This window comes from Gavialis gangeticus, unplaced genomic scaffold (genome assembly GCF_001723915.1).
Source record: "Gavialis gangeticus isolate Ggan-Ray unplaced genomic scaffold, GavGan_comp1, whole genome shotgun sequence".
Taxonomy (NCBI): Eukaryota; Metazoa; Chordata; order Crocodylia; family Gavialidae; genus Gavialis; species Gavialis gangeticus.
In genome coordinates this window covers 27965466-27990690 of record NW_017729025.1, presented here as the reverse complement: position 1 = coordinate 27990690, position 25225 = coordinate 27965466, and the positions used below count along the sequence as shown (strand labels likewise).

The window sequence follows — 25225 nt, the reverse complement described above, 5'->3', positions numbered from 1 at the left end:
GGATCTGATGAATTTTATCCTGGATCCCAGCAATTGTGCATCTTACCATGCCACATGTGCAAAGACAGGATGTGCAATTTTTAGGATCTGGGATAAAATACATCAGATCCCCAACTGTGTCACAGGTGAGTGGTGTAACGGGAGATCCCTACCCTCTGTTACTAGAAGGAAGAGGAAAGAGTAATATAGAGCCAGTGGAGTAACTGCTGCCTGTAGACATCTAGCTGCAAGGAACAGGAGGTGTGAACAGCACAGTTAAATGGGCTTCAGCAGGGGTCAGGCTGCACTTGAGTCCAGGGCAGAGGGACACTCTGGCCCTGGCTGTGGAGGAGAACAGAAATCTTCTTCAAGACAGAAAGAACTTGAGTCAGTCAGAAGAAGATGACCTACTGCCTGCTGGGAGTGAGTGCACCAGTGTGGGGAGTATTGGATTGAGGATTGTTCACATTACCCAGGGTGGCGGGGGTTGGGACTTCTGTTCAGAACTGGTTATATGCCCAGTGCAGGTCCTGTTATGTTTATTAGCATAATAATAATAAACATTATTTATTATTTATCGGGAGTGGCTGTGAGGTGTGGGCAATAGATTGCATAGCCGAGTGTTTTGTACAGTGCCATTTCTCTTTTTGTTTTTTTTCTGGCAAGGAATGAGCTGGAATGGAGAGGGGCCAAAGCCACAGGGCTGAGGCCCAACTAGAGGGGGAAGAACCATGGAGCTGAGATCCAGAGCTAGGATAGAGGAACTGAACTGAGACCCAAGGAGGTGAAGCTGAGGCCTCAGGGACCTGAGACTGAAACAAGCACAGTCAGAAGATCCAGTAAACAGGGACTGAGACAAACATGTGAGGCATGGGTATGTCTATAGGGGCAGCTGGGGACCAAGATTCTTGCCCTGTATGGCCATGGTTAGAACTGCTAGAGAAAAAGTGGTAGAGGGAGCACCAGAGCCTTAGCACTGGATTTTCCTTTTCTGACATCTCTTCCAGAAACGTTTTTTGTGTGAAGGCATGGCAGATGAGCATAAAGAGGGAGAAGATCATAAGGGGACCAGGGAAGTGTAGGACTAGCTGGCAGGTGAAGCCTGAGGCTACCTTCCAGGTTGGCCCTGTCACAGTGGGGAGCCCATCATCAGAGACTCAGTCCCCAATGCCAGGCTCCCTACCCACTTAAACGTTCAAAGGGTGCCGAAGAAAGCATGGCATTGGAAACCGGTCCCTCATGCTAGACTTCCAGCGGTGACTTTTCAATTTGACAGTGTGCTGATAGGCTCCCTGTGTGGCAGCAGGCTGAAAGCCTAATGGTGCAGGGCTGCACTACATGGCTTTCAGCCTGCTTATGTATGGGGAGTGTTTCAGCTGATGGGCTTTCAATGCTCTGGCACCTAAAAATGATGGGGTAGCTCTCCCATTCCCAGCTTCTCATTCCACAAGCAGCGTTCCCTCTAAGCTGTGTGGCATGTGCAGTTGCGCAGGAGTGCTCAGGCTGTGCTGCCAGGCATGCCTGCGCAGCCGTGCACACCGCACAGCTTAGAGGGAACGCTGTCCACAAGGTGCAAATGAGAAGGGGTGTTAACTTGAGGTGTGGACAGTTAAGAACCAGGGATGTCATTGTGTCAGCTGGTAAACTTAAAGTTCAGCCATGCACATGACATTGGTCTGCATTATGATGCTTTACCCTGCCACATTTTCAATTCAAGGCATGATAGAAACCAGCCACAAAGATGTTACACATTATATGTGGAACATCCTTATGACTTGTTTCTTGTTTGGTTGCACCATTAATTTCCTGAACATTTGGCATGATTACTATTTATGGTGTGACTAACAGGTGAATTGTGACATAAATGAAACATCTACCAAGACCCTAAGAGTCCTATTCTAGGAATCAATGACTAGAAAAACTGGGAAGTGAAGAAATTATATTAGCGGAAACAAATTTATGGCCATGTGACTATTTATTGCCATACTCATTCCCATATAACTATAATTTGCATGCAGACACTAATAGTTAGGTGCAGAGCAGGATTTGCTCATACACTATCTTGGGACCTTTGTTTCAGGGAAGTATGCTGAAACTGGTTTATAGTAATATAGAATGCGGTTTAGTTAAATTCTCCAAATTTGGGGTATAAAGACCAGTAGTAACAGTTATTACAACACAACAACTGAAATGTAAGAAAAGCTAACATTATAGAGTAATGAGAAACTTCCAACATAGCAACATTTCTGATTATAAATTTGACAAGTCACACTTTATGTAAAGAATAGGAAATTAATCTTTAATTCTATATAAATTATGTGGCCTAATTTGCTTTCATATACGACCTTGGGAGGCATCCATAATTAAATACTTACATTGTCTTCTGACAACTTATCTATTGTCACCTTGGCTTCTATTAAATGATTATTGAGCGCAATTATTTCATGGCTTAAAGCCCTTTTTTCCTCTTCATAATGTTGACCCTGTGTATAAAAATGGATCAATCAGTATTTTTTCCACTGTAATATAATTCCAGAAAACTCCTCAAAGCTTGATGCCATTTTCAAAACCAAGATGCATAACATGAACAATGTATTCTTCCCTCCAGCTCAGATCAGTTGCTTCTTTTACATAGCACATTAGAGAATATGCTGTGATAATGTGGAGGCCAAATGCATTTCACATTAAGAAAAAGAGAAAAAGAACTAATGTTAAATACTAATACAGACAACAATGATGATGATGATAATCCAGCTTCATTGAAAATGGGTTCTGCTAGGGTAAGCCTAGGGAGGACTTTGATTTTCCTTGACCAATATACCAAAATTTGTTCGTGTCACATCCTTGGTTTCCATTTCCATCAAGCTGGAGAAGCTGCAGGCATCCCAGAATACAATTGATCTGAGGGCTGTCAAAAATAGACCAACAAGTGTATCTATTTCTAAAATGAATGGTTTGTCCAATTGATTGATTGATTGTGTTAATTTCAAGGGGGTTGAGCATGCTATGGAGTAACAAAAAAAAAGGTCTGAGTGGGTGATGTTTAAGCCAACCAGTAGGAAATTCTGAACAAAGTGTGGGAAGTACATGAAATTCTACATTTCTCCTGAACTTAGGTTGCAGAGGAGTGCCTACCCAAAAGCGTGAGTTAGACCCTATGTACAACTGGAATATGAAACTCAAACTCCTGCTTAGCTTTAGCTGCTCAAGTTTCTCCCTTTACTTGCAAATGACTGGCATGGTGTTGGTGTTGTCATCATTGTCCACCTTTTGTGTACTGGCTTATTGGTTAAAGTTCTTGTCTAGGAAATAGGCCTAGAACCCAGGTGTCCTTTCTCAGCATCTCCCACTAGCATCAAATCTGCATCCTTTACTTCCCGTAACCACTGAGCTTCAGGCAAGGTTGGGATTGTGCTACTCTCCATCCCTTTTGTTGACTAGCCACAACAGGAGTGGTGGGGAGTAGCCACATCCCAGACTTGCCTATAGCCTGTCTGCCAGGGTAACTTCTTGGGAGATGGGAGATTTCTCCTGGTGGCTGAGAAGAACCAAAACATATAAGGCTCCTACTGCCTGGACAAGTGCTGTAATTACTAGACTATTATATAAAAGATGTGCAACATAACTACCATTATGAATATGGTTTTTGGTGCCAAATTCAATTCTAAGTTGGTGTTAGGCATGCTTGGAACACACCTATAAATGGAACTGCTCTGAGGACTTAGGCACCAGGACAACCAGTTAGAGATTCCCAAATGACTTTAGGTGGGAGATTGGAACCTAAATGTTCATCTTAGCCAAGATGGTGGTGCCTCTAGGTTTGCTCAAGTAGCTGAACTTTAGGTGTTCTAAGTAGATTTCTGGTGAAAATGCAAGCACCCATGGAGTCGGAGGCACCCAAGGGGGTCAGGTGTGGTTTTTGTGAATTGTCTCTTTGTCTTAGGGACTTAAACTGTATCAAAATTGTACTTTAAGCTCTAAAGTACTTCTGAATTTCACTCAAAGTGATTTGCCCAAGGTCTCACAGGCAACTATGAGCCCTAATCTTCTGACTCTGAACCCAGTAGGACTCCAGTCCCTCACTCTATTCCAGTGTTTCCCAAGCTTTTGATATCCGGGGCACACTTTTTTCTGGACTAAAATTGGCAGCATGCTTCACTCTTACACTGGAAAACAGTAGCATAACTTAGTAGGGGCATTTGGGTGGCGTGAGGGGGAACTCATCTCAGGCACTGATTATGAGGGAGCACCGCCCATGCCAGGAGTCTGCCATGGCAGGAAAAGCTCTGTACTACTGTCCGGCCATAGGAGCCAGGCAGCACAGTGCCATACAAATCAGTGTGTCTGGGGGGTGGGAGGTGAGTGGAGCAGGTGGAATAGCACTCTACCTCACCTCCTTCAGCCTTTGCAGCAGCAGGAGAAATCTGTGCTGCCTTTGTCTGGCCATAGAAACCAGGCAGTGAAGCACCATGTCAATGTATTTGGGGATTAGGGAGACTGGGGCTTCCCTCCCCAGTCAGCTGTGGTTGGCATAGCCTCAGATCCCCCCACCCAGGTGCTCCATGAGCTCCCTACACCCCTGCCTGCTGAAAAGGTATACTTCAAAACATTGCCTAGTCCATTCCCCTGCCAGAGCTGAGATGTATTGTTAAGAAAATGACACCAAATATATCTTTCTTTAAGCAAAGGATTAATTCCTACACCAGTTATTCTCAACCTTTTTAGCCTCAAAGGCCCCCTCCATAATGTTTCTGAATGTTGTGGTATCCCAGCTGAATATTACCGAGAGACATCTTAATTCAGAAAACATGGAGGGGGGAGGCCGTGAGGCTAAAGCTGACAATTGGTAATCTAGTTGGTGCCACTTAAGTTGGTGCCCCTGCTGCTGAGGCTGCTCCTGAAGGGTCTCACATGCTGGCAACTGCCCCCACAGCCTGTTCTGCTGGACCTGGGGCATGAGAGGAATGGAAGGAATGAGCTGGGCTGCAAATTATGGTTCTGTCTGTGCATCTGTCCTTCCACAGCAGGGTGCACTGCTGGGAGTGTGGGGAGTTGAGTGGGGCTGACATAGAGGCTGTTGGGTGGGGAAGGGCAGGGGGAGGCAGCAGAAGCAACAGCAGTAGTCCCCAGAGGAGCAGTTGCAGGCTGCTGGAATGGTTGGGGAAGGCTCAGGGCGTCAGGTGGGGAGGAAAGTATTTACTTCCTCACACAGGGGAATCTTACAGCACACTTCCATTGCTCTTGCAGCACATCACTGGTCTGCAGCACACCGTTTGGGAATCAGTGCTCTATTTAGTAGGGGCATTAATTGACGTGCTCCAGGAGTGTGCGTGGGGGCGGGGAGCGCTTTAACTAGAGTGGTTCCGAGAGTAGTTGAAGCGTCACATGTATCAACGTCCCTGTACTAAAAAATGGCAGTGGGGGTGCCTTAAGTGAAGTTTGTTGAATGAGGTTTAGTTAAAGTGCTCCCGCTGCCATTTTTCAGTGTGGTGACGCTGATACACGTGACACTGGAGTCTCTTGGAGCACAGTAATTACCATGCTCCGGCAGACTTGATTAATTGAGTCTGCACTGGTTGCCACTGCTTCTTCACCAAGATGAAGCTCCCAATAATGCTGTGGTAAGATCTTTTAAAAAGCAGCATAATAAATGAGATGATTAGTCAGGATAAACACTAACCGACATCTAGTCTGTTTTGATTGTTCATTCTAGCAATGGGTTCAAGACCCCACTTCTCACTCTAGATTTCTTAAAATATGTTGTGAAGCATTTTCTCCAACAGGCAAACCGTATCAGATATTTAAATTTCCCAAGTGTCTTGTGTGTGTCAATATGACAGAGTCAAGAAAGTCTTCCATCAGTCTAGCTCAGCGTTGCTTGACAGCAATGGGAGTTGTGTGTCCTGAGGACACAAAACAAATATCAAGGTTAATTATTTGGTTGTGAAGTATGAATCTACAATAAAAAGTGATTATTAAACTGAACTGTGGCAAACTTCACATACTAAGTAGTTCTTTAAAAAAAAAATTGAAAATGATCTATTCTAGGTGAATTTGGTGCCTGTTTTCAGGTATTGTTTCTTATTGATTTACCATACAGGAACAGAACAGGTAAAGTTGCAGTGATTTTTCAGTGCCACACTCTTCGGATTGTTCCATAGTCCTCACCTGAAATGGCCATTAAGAGGGTAATCCATTCTCCATAATCAAAACTCATCTTTGGCCTCTCTGACCAGATTTCCAACAAGATTCTTAGCAAGCATCAGTTTTTGTGATGGCTTGAATACGTGTGTGATGGAATACCAAAGGATAATATTTTCAGAACCATCTGAGAACTGCTTTCTAAAGGGCCTGAAGAAGTCTAAAGCCCATTATATTTAATTTAATCTTGAGATTCTAAAGATCAAAGGGTATTTTGGTACTGAAAGATGCAGATAGGCACTTAGTGAGATTTAGAGAAATGCCTGGGCACTTAACTGCCATTGATTTCAACAGAGGTTGCACTTTTGTAAATTACACTGAGAGTCTAAATACCCCTAAAAAATCTGTCCCTAAGTAACTTCTGAGGAAAGGATTTAAGGGTAATTTTTCAGCTATGCATATTTGACATCTTAAGGCAACACAAGACTTTTGAGATTATGTCCTTTAGACTTAAAATTAGTTAGGTGCTTTTCAAAACATTACCTGAAATCTATTATATGTGTTGGCACTGGATTGAAGACCCAGATACCCTGTTCCAGGTGGACCCAAACCCTCAGACTGACCATGACTTCTCCATTTGATAATAGGCAAATTTTATTGCTACACGCAATGATAGCAGATAAGAATAATGCAAATGATTCTTTACCTACTGGTCCTAAGGCTGTCACATTGGGAAGGTATGTCTGGCTAGTACGCGAGCTTCACCCTGTGGTTCTTTATTGAATGTCAGCAGTCAGCAGCATGGAGGTTGAGGGCCGAGGCTTGCCCCAAGCCATGGGGTGAATGAAACCTCTGTCCATGGTGGCCTTGGGTCCCCCTCTCAGGGACCTTTGCTGCTCTGAAATCCTTTCTTTTGTATTGTTTCTCCCCTTCTGATGACTTTTCATTTCTGGATATCATTGATTGGTTTCCCTGTGGTCATCATACTGTCCATGTTCTGTTCTGTCAGCATATTCCTTTGTTTCAACAAACCCATAACATTACTCATCTTAATTTGGTTATTTACCTAACCTCCTAATTTGCTCCATCCATCAAAACCAGAAATTCCAAGGGCTTGGCAGCTGGGCATAGTGACTTAGCCTTGGTGCGTCATATGGAGCATTGCCTCCAGGGCCTCAAATAGTTCAACCATGCCAAAGATTGAGAAGGCTGGATTGACCATTTGTTTTTATTGTCATCCTTTTGTTTGTTTGTTTTGCTTTGTTTTGCTTTCCTTCTACTAGATATTTATTTTAAGCTTTTTATAGTAGGAATACAATGTAGCTTTATTAATTCTCAGAATTTGTGCAAAGTTCTGGAAAAATGAGTGGAATGGTAGCATCCTGATGGAAACCAGGCATGCTGTTTCTGCAGGAAAGCCCCGACTCTTGGCATTTCTCTAGCCTCTTGCAGGACAGAGGGGCATTGGCGGTGCTACAATGGCACTAAGCCATCATGAGCAGTCCATCTGGGACAATGAGGAAAGCATTGCCCATTGTATGGGGGGGGGGGGGATAAAATTGACAGGAATATGCCTGGTCCCCAAAGATTCTGATCGTCGGATGTTTCTCTGATCTAAACATCCATCTTGACAATTGGACAGCTGCTGATTGCTGAGTGGAATGCTGCCGGGAATACTGAGTAAAGGTTTAATAGGCATCTTGGGCCATACATTCCTTGGCCCCGGTATGGAAGACTCGATTGGCTAGGACCCTGTTGCTGGGTTAGGGAATGCTGAGGCAAAAGGCTGAGTCAGAGTGGGTATGGATGACATTTGAACAATGGTTAGGGATTCATCACAACATCCAGCCCGTTGGAGCCCCTGATCATGAATGCTGTCAGACTTTTCCTGGGATGACTGGTGGAGGTCCACAATCTCATGAATCATTCCAGGTAATTCCTTTGATTGTTTCATTTATGATATGAAGGTGTAAGACCTTCAAGAAGGGGATTGGTGGCTAGAAAATGATATTTAGAGGCTTGCTTTTGGCTTGTAGGTATAGTAGATATCAATTAGAACAATGGTCTAGGGCAATGGCAAGGATTAATTGGTTTCTAAAGCCTGCTGGTGACAAAGTTTTCTTCAAGACCCACTGTGTCTGAAGCCAGCAGGCACACAGGTTGGGAAATTTATGACATGTACCACATTATTCCATAACATGAGGTAAGGGGCTCTACTGCATTGGCAAGGTCACAGTGCCCAGCTGCAAAGGCCTTGGGATTTCTGGTTTTGGTGGACAGCCCAATTAGAAGACCAGTAAATAACCAAATTAAGACGTGTGCATGTGATAGGTTTGTTGAAACAAAGGAACATGCTGACAAAATGGAACGTGGACAGTATGATGACCACAGGGAAACCAATCAATGATGTCTAGAGATGAAGAGTCATCAGAAGGAGGGATTTCAGAGCAGCAGAGTCCCCTGAGAGAGGCCCATTTCACACAATAAGGGTGTGTGAAATGGGCCATATTTGATTCAGATTTGGCCTGAATCAGGGGCAGTGATTCGATTCATTGATTCGGATCACTGTCCCCAATTTGATTCGGCCAAATCTCAATTTGAAGGTTCTATGCTGGTTCAGAGAATCAGTGATTCGGCCACAGACACAGATTTAAATGTTTTTTCTACATACCTCAAGGTATCATGCACGGCTTGTGAATGCTGCAATGGTGGGGTGGATGGAGTGTCCCACAGCAGCGTGGGGGGCCCCACCCTGTGTGCTCAGCAGTGAACCTGGAAGTGGACTAGAAGTACTTCCAGTCCACTTTCAGGTCTACTGGGGAGCACACTGGGGGCCCATTTGCACCCTCCTGGCTTGGCAATCAGCCACGGGGGGGACACTGGGTGGTCCCTCAGATCCACGAGGCACTGGTCACTGAACGGGGGCAGGAGGGCCCCTGGTGCACTCTCCAGTGGACCCAGAAGGGGACCAGAAGTGCTTCTGGTCCCCTTCTGGGTCTGCTGCCAAGCGTGCTGGTGACCCCGCTATGCTCCTGTGGGTCGTTCCATCCACCCCACCATCTCAGCATTCACGAGCTGCCTGGTACCTTGAGGTATGTCAAAAAAACCATTTAAATCTGTTTCTATGTCCAAATCATCAAATCTTTCCGAATCTCTCTGAATCTATTCAGAGGGTTCCAATTTGATTTGGAGAAATTAAAGGGTCTCCTGATTAAATTCGGATTTGGAGATTCAGCCACCAAATTGGGCCGAATCTCCACCGAATCGAATCAGCGACCGAAGGTTTGCACAGCCCTAGAATCCAAGGCCACCATGGACAGAGGGCACACGACTAGCCTGTTTCACTCACCCCACGGGGGTTGGGGCAGGGGGTGGCCTTGGCCCTCAACCTCCAGGCTGCTGTCTGCTGACATTCAAAAAAGAACCACAGGGTAAAGCTCATGTACTGGCCAGATCTACCTTCCCTCTGTGACAGCCTTAGGACTGGTAGATATGGAATTGTTTGCCTTGCCTGCATTAGTCTCATCTGCTATCACTGTAGCAATAACATTTGCCTATTATTGAATGGAGAAGTCATGCTAGGTCTTAGGGGGTGGGTCTGCCTGGATCAAGGTGTATGAATCTTAAATCCAGTGCCAAAAATGTACTGATTTAATCTTTCACATGTGTGCATATTCAACATCTGACATATCTGTGTATGTGACAGGCACAAGTGAATCAACATTCCTTGCAGCTGATTAGTTCTCATGCCAGTTCTTCTCTCACTTGTTCTCAGTATAGTTGAATTCAGCAGGTGTTATTCTAGCAGAATTGAGCTGGGCTGAGCACATTGTACAAAGCTGGGAGGGTCTGTATATGACTAAATTTGCATCACGTGTTTTAGGGCTGCATAAAAAAGGAGGACCAGATAAAAATGGTCTGGAAACAGCACCTGGCATTACACTGAATAGAGCTGATTGGCACTAGTTTCTATTTTATTTGTGTTACTGGCAGATTTGGGGGTGACATTTACAAGAATTGGTGTTTTCCTAAATGTGATTTAAAAAAAAGAAGTTTAAATTAAATTAAAACTGCTAATATTTTTCTAAGTATTATAAATTATACTATCAAAGTCAATGCTTAGACATGAAGGTGTGGGCCATATCTACTGCCCTGGGGGTGGGAGATAGGTAGCTAGATAGGGCCACTAATGTAAATTGGCGCAGCTTTACTTTAGCATAGGTATTTGTCCATTGTTTCAAAACAGTACTGTATCAGAGTGGATAAGGGATTAGGGGTAGTATGTGTTCACTAGGCTGATGCATGCATCTGTGTTGTGTGACCCCGTCATTGTAACTTAGTACCTCAGCCAGCATCTAGTTGTTGTTGCAAGGATGAGAGTGAGCTACTGGAAGCTCAACTTAAGCAAGACTTATAGGGATGGGGTGCATTTGGAGAAGATGGTGGAGGTAACATCAGTCCCTTTAATTCAAGGAGCATGTCTATCATTAGCACAGTGATTCTCAATGTTTTGGACTGGAGGTACCCCTCACTGGACTTGAGGCACCCGTTCATAACTTCTTTGAATTAAGTGGCTCCCAATTTCAAAAACTAATTTATATATTACAGTTCTTGCCTCCTTACACAGGGGCTGGGCAATAGGGGTGGTGGATCATCCAGGCAGAGACAAGCTTGAGCCTGGCTTATCTGCTTATGTCCTCATACCTCATAACACCCTTCAAAGGACCTGGTGGCACACCAGGCTGTCCTGGAACCCTGGATGAGAATCACTGTATTAGCATTTGTAATCTAGGGATGAAGTTTATATCCCTAGTTTGTCTTTGATGTTCATATTACCGTAGTGACCTAGAAGGCAGGGCCGGGTGGCACTTGATAGACTAACTTGGTCAGAGAAGCATTCTTGTGTAATTGATTACAGCATATCTCATTCAGCTGAGCATGGTGCCATCCATGAGCAGTGAGAGGTAAGTTACTGTGCTAGTCTGAAGGTCAGTAGAAGGCAAAGTAGGGTGTCATTTTAGAGATCTACTAGTTCAGAGGGGGATAGTTAGCATTTTTTTAACCAAGTGCAAATGGATAGGAGATTGTGACCTTTCTTGCCATGCATGGACATGGCCACTGTAACCCATGGGTCTATTACCTCAGGATTAGACTGTTGCAATACACTCTGATGAAGAAGGAAGCTGGAAGGATCTTCTTTGTTCCAGGGCAATGGAGATTACTTTAACCTTGATCCTGACTGAGTAAACACCCAGGCATATTGCAAAGCACAATTGTAGAATAGGATTTCAATCACCCTGATATCTGGTGGGAGGGCAATACAGCAGTGCACAGGCAATCCAGGAAGTTTTTGGAGAGTGTTGGGAACATCTTTCTGGTGCATATGTTGGAGCGGTTGACTAGGGGTCATGTTCTTTTTGACCTGCTGCTCACAAAAAGGGAGAATTGGTGGGGAATGTACTAGTAGATGGCAACTTGGGCAGCAGTGATACAAAATGATTGAATTCAGGATCCTGAGGAAAGGAAAGATGGAGAGCAGCAGAGTAAGGACCCTGGACTTCAGAAAAGCAGACTTTGACTCACTGAAGGAACTCATGGGCAGGATCCTCTGGGAAGCCAGTCTTAGGGGGAAGCAGTCCAGGAGAGAAGCCTTGACTGAGAATACAGAAACTAACCATCCGGATGTGTAGGAAGACTAGCAAGTATGGCAGAAGAACAGTAAGTCAGTAACAAGAGGATCAGGGAAAGTGCAGGTCCCTTACTGAATGGGGGAAGCAACCTAGTGACTGAGGATGTAGAAAAGGCTAAAGTACTCAATACCTTTTTCACCTCAGGTCTTCATAGGCAGGGTCAGCTCCCAGACTACTGCACCTGGCAGCATGGTTTGGGGAGGAGGTGAACAGCCAACAGTGGCGAAAGAATAGGTTAGGGACTATTTAGAAAAGCTGGACATGTACAAGTCCATGGGGCTGGATGGGATGCACCCAAGGGTGCTGAGGGAGTAGGCTGGTGTGATTGTAGAGCCACCGGTCATCATCTTTGAAAACTTATGGCAATTGGGAGAGGCCCCAGATGATTGGAAAAGGGCAAACATAGTGCCCATGTTTAAGAAAGGGGGAAAGGAGGATCCAAGGAACTGCAGACTGGTCAGCCTCAACTCATTTGCTGGAAAAAATCATGGACCATTTCTAAGCACTTGGAGGAGAAGAAGGTGATTAGGAACAATCAGCATGGATTCACTAGGGGCAAGTCACGCCCAACTGACCTGATCGCCTTCTGATGAGATGACTGGCTTTGTGCGTGTAGGGAGACCACTGGATGTGGTGTACTTTGATTTTAGCAAGGCTTTTGATACAGTTTCTCACACAACATTCTCGTATGCAAACTGAGGAAGTATGGGCTGGATGAATAGACTGTAAGGTGGATAGAAAAACTGGCTGGAGCATTGGGCTCAGCAGGTAGTAATCAATGGCTCAATGCCTAGTTGGCAGCTGGTATCAAGTGGAGTGCCCAAGGGGTCAGTTGTGAAGCCAATTTTGTTCAGTATCTTCACCAATGACCTGGAATTTGGTATAGAGTGCGCCCTCAGCAAGTTGGCAGATGACACCACTTGTGGGGAGTCGTGGATAAGCTGGAGGGTAGGGTTTGGTTCCCTCAGGGAAACTGTGGCAGGGCACCTTTTAGGTGCCTGCCACTCTAAGGGCAGAGGCAGGCAGCTACCAGGTGCCTGCTGAGGGCAGCCATTTTGAACACAAGGCATATAAAGGCTGCAGTTTGCTGCTGCCAGGGGAGGCAGAAACATCACTTAGCTGATCTTCAGCATGAACAACCTTGGAGGTAAGGGCAGGAGCTTATGGGGATGGTTTGGAGGCTCCTGGTCCCGGGTATGACCTAAAACTGCACCCTGCTGGGGCTCCTGGTGGTGCCAGAGTCCCCAGAAAATGCCAGGGAAAGGCCAGTGACTTCCCTGGTGAGAGGTGAGGAGGGGTGCCTTAACCCCAGCCCCAACCTTTGGGTGGGTTTTAGAGGCAGCTGGGGGAGTAGTGGGGCCAGGTATGTTCGTGTGTAGGTGCCTGAGCCCAGCAGGGACATGAGGTCCTGGAGACCCCAGAAGGGGTAGCATGGAGAGCACTGGGAGGCCCCGCACAGAGTAGGGCTGAAGTGCGAGTAGGCCTGAAGGGCTGTGCATGTGAGGGGGCTGAGTATGGCTGAAGTTGGAGTAGGCCTGAAGGACAGCCTAAGGGGCGCACTGAGTAGGGCTGAATGGGAGTAAACTTGAAGGACAGCACAAGGGTCAGCCCCATGAGAAGTTGTGCCCCATGAGAGGCTTGGGGCAGAATTAGCCCAGGGTTTGGCAGAAGAGCATAGCCGGACCATGTAGAGTAGGGGAACTGAAGGCTCTGTGTGGTGAGGCCACTATGAGTGTATAGTGAAGCCTGATGGCCCACGAGGAGCCATTCAAGGAGGTGCAGGGCAGTGGAGTGTGGCCTGGTAATGAGCAGTATGCCAGAGGCCCTGGTGACAAGGGGTGGAGTAGAAGAGGCCTCCTGTGAGAGGGCAGGTGGTGTGAATCTGTGTGTGTGTGGAGCCCAACTTTGGACTCAGTTTGCTCCGGTCTCAGACTGGGAGTAATGTTAACCTGGATGCCATCTACAAAGCATGGGCTGCAGTGTAGGGGAGGAATGGAGCCACAGATAGTGCCCCCTGGCATTGGGGAATGTAATGGGCAGTCTCCCATATTTACCATGTTTGTAGGAACAGCAAAATCATGGCAGGTGAGACGAGGTAGATTGCTCCATAGTGACAGGTGGGCAGGCCAACATAAGACCTGGCCCCGAGAGATGTCCCCTGTCACAGAGACCTAGAGAAATTGGAGGATTGGACCAAAAGAAATCTCATGCAGTTCAACTTAGGACAGAACAATCCCATGCACCAGTACAGGCTGGGGGCTGACTGGCTGGGCAGCAGCTCTGCAGAAAAGGATCTGGGGGTTACACTGGACAATAAACTGAATATGAGCCAACAGTGTGCCCTTGTTGCCAAGCAGGCTAATGGCGTACTGGGCTGCATTGGTTGGAGTGCTGGCAGCGGGTAAAGGGAAGTGATTATCCCCTTCTATTCAGCACTGGTGAGGCCACATCTGGAGTACTGTGTTCAGTTTTGGGCCTGCACTAGAAAGAATGTGGACAAATTGGAGAGAGTCCAGTGGAGGGCAACACAAATAGTGAGGGGGCTGGGGGAAATGACTTATGAGGAGAAACTGAGGGAACTGGGCTTATTTAGTTTACGGAAGAGAGAATTGAGAGGGGATCTAATGGCAGCCTTCAACTACCTAAAGAGGGTTTCCAAATAGGATGCAACTAGACTGTTCTCAGGAGTGACAGATGACAGGACAAGGAGCAACGGTCTCAAATTGAAGCAAGGGAAGTTTAGGTTAGATATTAGGAAGAATTTTCTCAGTCGGAGGGTAGTAAAACCCTGGAACATGTTACCCAGAGAGGCTGTGGACTCTCTAACCTTGGAGGTTTTTAAGACGCAGCTAGTAAAGCCTTGGCTGGGGTGATCTACTTGGGGATGGTCCTGCTTTGAGTAGCGGGTTGGACTAGATGACCTCCCAAGGTCCCTTCCAATCCTAATTCTCTATGATTCTGTGATTTCTGCAGAAAACTATGGGATGAGTTTCCCTTAACAAAAAGGGGATAAAAATGAGTCTGTGTACATCTTGGCCTGTCAGTGCTTGAGTTGAGATGATTATTTCAGTGTAGCTGGGATTCCATCATACTGTTTAATTAGTTAGAGAGCCAGACCAAATATGGCCTTCTATAGGCATCTGTTTATAATTTTAGATCTGAATAAATAAATCAAATTCATTCATCAAAAGCTGAAACTCTTTGTTCTGTTGTCATGGCCTAGAGGCTCCCCTTTCAGCTGGTAATTTCTGAGCTCTTGACTCAGTCTCCTGAGTTAGGGAGCTGAGGAGATGCTGTAGGCTCTGTTTTAGGGTTAGGGTTGTTCTAGACCAGTGATTCTCAGCCATAGTGTTTTTGAAATCCTTTTGAAGCTGCCATGGGATGCTACACAACGTTAGCACTGTTAGGTGTGAAAATATGATTCTTAAAAGAAACCCAGAATTTTCAAGTAGAAACCCATAGTATTAAAAATTCTGAGCTGTTGTGGTCTTTCTGAGTTCTTTTCAACTGAAGATTATTCTTTTTGGCCACAAAAAATAAGTGAAAATGAAGAGCTGGCATTTTTTGAGGGGTGCTTTGTTTCTAAGGAAGTTGGAAACCACTGCTCTAGGAAGAAGCACTATGGTTACATAGTTGAAGCTGTGTCTACCAGTGCTCCAGACACTGGTTTTGCTGAGGGAACCTCTGAGCAGTAGCTATGGGTTTAACAGTCGTCTCACTGCAGCTGGGGAGCAGCAAGGCAGGGCAGCCAGAAACCCCACTGCCAGAAGGGTAATGAGTTCTTATTGTTCGACTTGATACTGTCCCAATATCTCTAGGTTGCTTAAACTTTACTACTTAAAACATGATCACGAATATAGCAGGGGGCCAAAAAGCTTGTCCCAAACTCAGTGAAATAAAAAGGAAGTCTTTGTCATTGTAACAGGTAAGGTGCCAGGGGTTGCCATAATGTCCCCTAGTGGTTGCCTCAACCCTGCCTAGCTCTTGCCCTCACTCCCAGGGTCCCATCTCGGTTCCTTGCCTGCCATATTTTGTTGTAAAACTTGATGAAGGGAGGCTGCCCTTAGAGGCTGGTGAGCCCAAGGTGCTCTCTCTTTCTGTCTGTGTACCAGTTCCTTACGTCCTATTTGCCTTTATGGCTAAGTTCATGGCCTCCTTCCATGCCTGCAGCCACACCCATGTTATTTGTACACTGTTCTGTCCCTCGTAGAGGCCGCAGTTCTCTTGGCTTTAGCTTCCCTTTCCTCTGGCTGCAGGCCTCCAGCCCTGGTCTTTGTGTCCCTTGGTCTGGGTAAGCCCTGGCCCTCAGGGTGCCTGACCCCAGGCTGGGCTGCCCTTATGGTCTCTGCCCTCAACCCTCTGGTCCTTGACCCTGAGCTAGGCTGCTTGCCTCTCCAGCCCTTAGCCTTCTGGTCCTTGATCCCAGCTAAGCTGCCTAATGCCAAATGCCCTACTAGGCAACCCTCCATGGCCTCCAGACCTCCTCCATAGCCACAGCCTGGGCCTCCAGTATAAAGCCTAATTCACAACATAAACAAAAGCCCCTGCTACACAACAACAGCATCTACCCAGCTATGGGTCACTACCTCACTACAGGTCCCTCAGCTCCCTTTAGTTCCCTCTGGGCAGCTCCAGGGAACAACTCGGCCACCTGCTAGTCCATCTACTGCAGGTATCTCCCTCAGGAGCTCCTCAGCATTCAGCACGCAGGGTCAAACTGCCTGCTCTGGCTCAGGCCCTAGGTTTATATTCCTGGAAGCCAAGGCTGGCCCCTTTTGGTGGCATGCCTTCCCCAGCTTTGCACAGGGTTTTCCCTGTCAATCAAGGTCCAGCCTGCCCTCCAGCAGCTGTGGCCCCACACAGCCAGCTGAGCCTGCTGAATTTTCTTGGGCATTTCTTAAACTGGGCTTGATGACTAGGCTAAGTGAGGTCAGCATGACAACTCTTCTTTTCAAAACAGAGTAGGGGTCACTTTTTTTGAAACACGACCAGAAAATATTTTATTTTCCCCCTTTTATACAATAACTCAATGGTTATTTAATAATAATATATAATAGGCTTTTCTAAAGGGTAATAGTGTGAATGCTGGGAACACTTGATGTTTGCTGGTATTTTTAAATTGCTTTTATATTGCACCTAGGACTGGTATTGTGTACTTAACTATTCAAAAGGAGTCATTGCCAAGCCACACATGGTGGTTTGAAGCCTAATTCTCATTGATTTTCAATAGGAATTAAGCACCTAATTACCTTTTTGCTTTTTGAAAATCTCCTGCATAATTATTAAGAGTGAAACAGTTTGCTCCTGCAAATGATTTTAGTAATGTTTCTAACTACTAGGTAGTAATCAAGTCAGCTAGGGTCAGTTTCTGATACTTTTACTTTGAAGTAAATAGATGTTGTGCTTTTTTAAAGGACTAGATCCAAAAATGAGGACTTTAGTATTGCAATGCTGAGTGTTTCAGTACTTCACTTTAGATGTCTGGGCCCTGGAATGGAACCTAGAACCCAGTGTATGGGGAGAATTAGTGACTCAGACTTTAATCATAGAGAACCAGTACACTGTTTAGGGAGCTACCTAAAGCCTGCATGCTCAGTGTGGAGCTACTTAAAGCCAGTCAATAGGGAAATTCCAAGGATAGTTGGTATCTCTTCAGCCCTGCAACTCCTCAGGTACTGACATGTCTCCTGCAGGGCTCAGCAGCCTTCTTCCCCAAGTATGTACCTACAACCTTTCTTTCAAAACAGAGCAAATATTTTAAATCACAGCCACAGGTGGTGGTACTGTCCCACCTGTCCTTTGATGGAGGGGATTGAACCCTCATGTACTACCTTCCCAGAGATTAACTAAATACTCATCAAACTGTGTAGTCTGTTCTGGGGGGTGGGGGAGATATCCTTTTTACCTTTCCTGTTGTATCTATGCCCAACATGCACGTGCTTGAAAGAATACAAGATTCATTGAACTCGGCAGAGCGTGCATTGTGAGCGTGACTTTGAAGCCGAGTGTCACTGCCATCTCTTCTGGAGGTATTCTTTGATGAAGAGATAGCTTTGTCACTTAACTCCAGGTGAGGGGTCATGGCTGTGAATCCCATTCAGGACTAAGTGCCTCCCTGCATCTCAAATAAGGCACTGGAATTCTTGACAGGGATTGGGTCTAAGACAAGCCTATCTCAGCATGCTGGTTTTTGGGCATCTCATTCTTCACAACCTAACTCATCACGCAATGTATAGGTAACCTAGGTGCCTAACTAAGGTTGTAGCGAAAATTGTAGTGTCATTAGTGCTTATTTAGGTCTTTCATCCAAAGACTTTCAAAAACTTGACCAAAGTTGGGAAGTATCATCATTATTATATTATTGAAGGGGAACCAGAGGCACAGAGAGATTCACTGAATTGCCTCAGATCACCCAATAGGTTAATGGCAGAGCTGTGCCTCCCAGTTCCTATTCCCTTACACTGTCTAGTGAATCTTTGACAAAAAATGGGTCAAAATGCTTGTAAAAATTCTGATTAATTGTTTAAGAAATTCCAGTCTAGTGGGACTGAACAAGCCATTCATTCAGGAGTGGACTACACATGCTCTCCAGAAGTCAATCATTGCCTTGGAAGGCACAGTATTCAAATTTGTTGCCATTATGATGGCACAATATAATTTCTATGGGAGAAGGCATATGTAATATCACTTGGGCCATATTGGTCTGGAGGCAAAAGGAATCAGAATTCATGGTAGAGGTGATATCTTTTCTTTATAAGGCTTCTGGAATTTTTTCACCTTTCTCTGAAGCATTCAAAAGTTAGTTAAAGAAAAGGTGAGGTGCTGATGCTCCTGCCAGTAGTTAGAAAATTCAGAGAGGTTCAGGCTGGAGGGTTTTGTTCTTTTGGGTAGAGTCATACCGATTGCCAAATTTGCCATCAGGAAGGAATTTTTCCCTTAGCTTAAGCTGGCAACTTCCACCCTTCTTCATTCCCTTTCTCCTTTCCCCAGAAAACCAATGCTCCATATTACATTCTAGAATGTTCTGAGTATATATGAACCAATTATTTGTCATTGAAATGGCAGGTAGAATCTTATGTCCTCTGCTTTTAACCATGTTGTGGGATGTTCTTGGTGTTTTAGTATTGTGCTCTGTAGGTTCATATGACAGTTCATAAATTCATAGACTGCAAGGGGCTGGAAGGGACCACCCCTTATCCAAAAACACATCTGTGAGGGACCAGCAGGGAAGATTATGTTTAGGGGCAACCAACATGGGTTCACTAGAGGCAGGTCCTATCAGACCAACCTGGTTGCCTTCTATGACCAGGTCACAAAATCCTTGGATGCAGGTGTCGCAGTGGACGTAGTCTTTCTGGACTTTAGCAAGGCCTTCGACACTGTCTCTCAGCCCATTCTCATCACAAAATTTGGTGACTGTGGCGTCGATGCCTACGCAGTCAGATGGGTCACTAATTGGCTGGAGGGCCACACCCAGACAGTGGTGGTGGATGGGTCATTTTTGACCTGGAGGGATGTGGGCAGTGGGGTTCCCCAGGGCTTGATCCTCGGGCCCGCACTGTTCAACATCTTCATCAGAGACTTGGACGAGGGGGTGAAAAGCACCTTGTTCAAGTTCATGGATGACACTAAGATGTGGGGAGAAGTGAGCATGCTAGAAGGGAGGGACAGGCTACAATAAGATCTGGACAGGTCACAGGGGTGGGCGGATGAGAATAGGTTGGGTTTCAGTACTGACAAGTGCAAGGTACTGCACCTAGGGAGGAAGAACCAGCAGCATACCTACAGGCTAGGGAACTCCCTTCTCATCAGCACAGAGGCAGAAAAAGATTTTGGAGTCTTTATTGATGCCAAGATGAACATGGGCTGCCAATGTGAGCAAGCGGTCAGTAAGGACAAATGCACCTTGTCATGCATCCACAAATGCATCACGAGCAGGTCCAAGGAGGTGATTCTCCCCCTCTATGTGACATTGGTCAGGCTGCAGTTGGAGTACTGATTCCAGTTCTGGGCACCGCACTTCAGGAGGGATGTGGACAGCAGTGAGAGGGTCCAAAGGAGGGCCACTTGCGTGATCAGGGGACAGCAGGGCAGGCCCTATGAAGAGAGGCTATAGGATCTGAACCTGTTCAGCCTCCAGAAGAGAAAGCTGAGAGGGGATCTGGTGGCTGTCTATAAACTTACCATGGGGGAACAGCAGGGAACGGGAGAGGCTTTGTTCCCCTGAGCGCTACCTGGACTAACTAGGAATATCGGCCGTAAGTTGACTGAGAGTAGGTTCAGGCTGGACATCAGGAAGCACTACTTCACAGTCAGGGCAGCTAGGATCTGGAACCCACTTTCAAGGGAAATGGTGCTTGCTCCCACCCTGGGGGTCTTTAAAAGGAGGCTAGATAATCACCTAACCGGGGTCGTTTGACCCCAGCATTCTTTCCTGCCCATGGCAGGGGGTTGGCCTTGATGATCTGCTCAGGTCCCTTCTGATCCTATCAACTATGAAACTAACTTCATCGGATCCAGACCTTCTGCACTAGGCAGCAAAGACAACTGTGGGTCAGGTGACCCCAGCAAGGTGACCCTCCAGTCTCCTCTTGAAGATTTCCAGGGTAGGTGAATGCACCATCTCTGGAGGGAGTTTGTTCCACAATCTAGACACCCCGACTCACGAATGAGTTTTTCCTAGAACTGAGCCTGAAGTGGTCTTCCAGGAGTTTGTATCCATTACTTCTGGTCTTCCCCATGGGCACCAAGCTCTTGATGTACTCCCCTGATGTAGCAGTAAGCTGCTACCAAGTCCCCGCTCAGCCTTCTCTTCTTTAGGCTGAAGAGGCCCAAGTCCCTCAGGTTCTCCTCGTATGGCTTGCCTTGCAAGTCTCTGATCATATGGGTGGCTCTCCTCTGGGCCCTCTCAAGATTTTCCACATTCTTGTTGACGTGCGGCTCCCAGAACTGGATGCAGTACTCCAGCTGCAGTCTCACTAGTTTGAATTGGTAATGTTGGAGATTCCTTCAATAAATGATTGCCTGTAACTGCAGGAAACTGAGCTCATTGATTTAGGAGGCCTTCTGACTGGATTATGTTTCTGTACGTGATATGCAAAAAAATCTTCCTAATTTTTTTATAGACTACCCAGCATCCCTCTTACCAAAAAAATCCTTGAATGAAGCATCAACCAGCCATCTGTCTTTTGTATTTATGGAAAAATATCAGCTTCTTCTCTCTACTCTTCTGTGTACTATAACTTAGTCCAGTGATTGTAGCAATTAAAATACACTCCTTTTTGAATACTTACTAATTTTATGTTTTAGTTTTACATAAGGAGGCTTTCAGGTTATTATGCAGAATATTAGGTGGCAGCACCAACTTAACTTCCTGAAATACAGCCTGATCATGGAGATCTGGGAACATATTGCAATAAATAAGCAAACATTCTGGAAACATTTGCCAACATCTCAATTAATAGGAGTATAGCTTAGGAGAGAGAGAAGAGTTCACAATTTAATCATAGGAAGATTGTAAAAGCAAAATTAAATGAGTCACAATGTTATGTAGATACTCTGAGGGAAATCTTAGTTCCTCCCAAGTCAGTGGACATTGTGTCATTGACTTCAATGGAGCTGGGATCATATCCTTGGTGAATCTGCCCTAGGCTTCTATGAACTTCTTCCTTCAGCTTGTATTGTTTGAGTGTTACTTATGCTCCTCAGGTTTCATTCCCCTACATTGTTACACTAGGACACAGTAGGTAATGCTGTATAACACCTAGTGACAGTGGTTGTCCTAGATAGTGATTGCCCTGAGAGTTGTGTCCTGATATGATGTAAATTCAGCGGTGAGTAGGTCTACTTTTTACAGACCCATACTGCATAATTAGCCATATGGAACCATTGAGTTTCACAGTTTCTATTTGTCAACATAAGTCAACCCAGGGTCTCCTAATTAAATGCTGAACAAGTTTGGGCCTTGTGTCTTTATCTCTGAGATAACAGTGGGTACTTATACACGTGCAGCGAGGCTGCTCTGACACGCTGTAATTACAATGTGCCGGAGCAGACTCGATTAATTGAGTCTGCTGGAGTGTTGTAATTACCATGCTCCAGAAGGCTCCAGTGTTACACGTATCAGTTTCCTTGGGCTCCTTAATTAGAGCAGGTCTCGGAGCCACTCTAATTAAAGCACTCCCCAACCCCAACCACCTACTGGAGCACGTCTATAAATGTCCAGTGTTTCTGATCTCTTGACTGGACCTCATATTATCATAAAAGTGGACCTCATATAACTCTCAATAATACAGATCTATAATGAATCTTTTTGCAAGCTCCTCATTTGGTATATCTTGACAGTGCCAATGAAGCTAATATAATTATACCACTTCATATCTACTAAGAATCTGAACCCAAATATTTAGAAGTGTGACTATGAAACAAAAGAGGATACAGCTTGATAAAGCCTACTACAACAGGAACATCAAACACAGAGGTACAACAAGGAAAGCAGAAACTATCTGTGGCTCTTTTTAGACAAGTTTTGTATTTTTTTCTCAATTTAACAGACATAATTTAGCATGTATATTCATCTGGTGAAAACCAGATGGCCAAGGGTAACCAAAAGAATGTTTCTAAAAAGAGATGGAGGAAATGCCTGCTAATTTCAGTGTGCCTGTTGGTAGCTCTGATCTTCTTGCTTTGATATACACCATCAAAGTTCTTATTCCATTGCAATTAGCATAAAAAATGGCCACCATGGGGATTACACAGATGTTCAGTTCATATCAATAGATATTTTGAAACATTTTTTAGGTATTTTTAAATGCTAGATTCAAAGTTTTCTTATTCTTTCTTGAAATGGTAACACAGAGTGGCAACTACTTATTTCAGTAGTGGCAACTACTTATTTCAGTTATCTTGCAAATGTTACTTAGGATATGTAGACTGAATAAGTATTAAATTCTTATAAGAACTAAAAATCACCACACTGGGTCATTAGCCTTGCTTTTTAGGACATAGGGAGAATCTCTCACAGCAACTTTCAAGCTGGTAAGCCTTTAGTATAGGAACTGTCTTGAATTGTGGGTATGTACAGAATGTAGCAGAGTGGCACACCGCACTAGTAGCTACATGCTACTATAAAGCATATTGTGACAAGGGGGCAAGCTTAGGGCAGAGTATCAAGTTGGCCTGCCCACCTGTCTCTATGGGGCCATCTGCCCAGTCTCGCCTTCCATGACCTTGCTGATACATTGTACTGGTGGAAAATGCGGGAGACTGCCCATTTCCAGCCCCGATGCCGCTGCAAACAAGCACCTGGCTGCTGCCTGCTCCAGCCCTTAAAGTGGCAAGCACCCAAAGGTGCGCTGCCACACATACGAATAATAATACATGAAACCAATGAGTCAGATCAACAACATGCCTTTCCTACTTTGGGAAAAAACACAGAACAAAACAAACAATGCCTCCACCCATCTAGATACAGCTGTTTCCAAGAGAAGTAGAACAAAAGACACACACAAATAATACAGTTTATTTTGAATCAATTCCTCCTCCAAAGCACACATTCTGGTAGAGGTAGTAACATTTATTTGACATTGAATATATGTGGAATTCTCCTCTCTACCTCTTTCATTCTTTCATTCTATAGCACATATTTAAGAAAGAAGGGAGCATTTACAGAAGAGCTGTTCCCTAGGGGATCTAGGATGCATCTACATGTGCACTTTATTGTGCATTAGATTATTTTAAGGTGCATTAAAGTGTCACAAAAAACCATACGCTTTTACTAATGCACATTAAAATAGCCTAATGCACCTTTTTCTAGTACCTCATCATGGAGGGTGCTTATACACAAGCACCAAGGCTGCTCCGATGCACTGGAATTCCAGCACAGTGGAAGATACTCGATTAATCAAGTCTGCTGGAGCATGGCAATTGCTGTGCTGCAGCAGCCTCCTGTGTTTCGTGTATCAGCGTCCCCACACTTAAAACGGTGGAGGGGCACCTGAACTAAAGCTTATCAAATACATCAGCACTTTAATTAGAGGGCCTCTCGGAACCCCTCTATTTAAAGCATTGCCCCCCCCCACACCCCTGGAGCATGTGTAGAAGTGCCCGGTGGTACTAAATTTAATGCACATTAGGAAAACCACATTAATGAACATGTAGATGTGCCCATATGTTCATAAAAAAAGTGCATGCAATTTTAATGACATGCTTCCTATTAAGCTGCCTTGGACTATGAATGGTGTGGGGAAGCTGGACACTGTATGCTATCTGGTATTGAGAGTGTTGAGTCCTGCTGTATACATATGCTGATTTATTTTAATAGCAGATATTTGGCAACGAAAGCCAGACAATGAATATAGATTAAAAAAAAGTTTTCTTTTGACCACTCCAGAATCTACTACTTTGGCTGTTGTCAATTTTAAGGCTTGTTTTGCCAAGACTGGAATCCACAGGATCAAACATAAAGGAAGATGAAAAGTTTCCTTCGCACAAGGATGGGAATTATTCTTAAGGATTAGACTACTAACAGAGATAGACCATGTTGCTATATCTGAAGTAGTAAGTCCTTCTTAGGCTTCTAAAAGAGAGAGACAGTGAGCCTTAGGTACATGCACATATGCTGTTTCTTGCTTTAAAATATGTTTTCAATTATTTTGAAAGTTGTTCCAATTGTTAAGATTAAACTGGATTAAAAGCTTTGGTTTAAGAAGACTCTTTGATCTGTATTTACTACAAGTCAAAAAGCTCCCCAAAGTAGGAACTGTAGGTCTGACTGGACCCAGTTGGGGTCAGGTAGCAAAACTGATTCACGGGTTATGGTAGCTCAGGCCATTGCATCCTGAGAAAAGTCTCCCACTAATTCCTAATATCTAACAGGGTGCATTCACACAGACTTCAGAGGGGACCTTACCCTGTAACTGTGACAAGAACTTTGACACTAAAAGAAGACTGAAAGTGTAAGTGAATTATGTGCAATTATTATTATGTTCAGCTAGGAAGGAATAAACCATAGGGCAATGGTTCTCAACCTTTTTAGACTCAAGGTACCCTTCATTTGACTCAAGGCACACCTCCATAATGTTTGTGAATTGAGCAGCACTCCATTTTAAAAACCCGTTTATTTATTAAGGAGGGGACAGGCAGTGGGAGCAGGGGAATGTCTATGCAGGCATGAGCCTGAGGCTGCACTTATCTCCTCATGCCTGCTGCTCTCCTTGCACCTCCCAACACCCTTCAGAAAATCTCATGGCACCCCAGGGTACCCTGGCATCCTGCTTGAGAATCAGCATCCTAAGGTCTAAATGGTAAGGTCAATGTATTTTTACATAGAGGACAAATGTACATTACATAAGGAATAGTTGTCTCATGCTTATCCCTCATATGCTATCATGAACTTCAGTGAGTTACATCTGAGT

The 25225-nt window shown here is 44.9% G+C and overlaps 1 protein-coding gene across 2 annotated transcripts in view; it reads right to left on the bottom strand.

Moving 5' to 3' along the window:
• BEGAIN (brain enriched guanylate kinase associated) overlaps positions 1 to 25225 on the bottom strand; it is a 310010-nt gene that overhangs the window by 8659 nt on the left and 276126 nt on the right. For both annotated transcript variants that reach the window (XM_019518557.1, XM_019518558.1), the window contains one exon: positions 2355 to 2462. In XM_019518557.1, coding sequence (XP_019374102.1) covers positions 2355 to 2462 — 108 coding nt within the window. The remainder of the gene's footprint in view (positions 1 to 2354; positions 2463 to 25225) is intronic.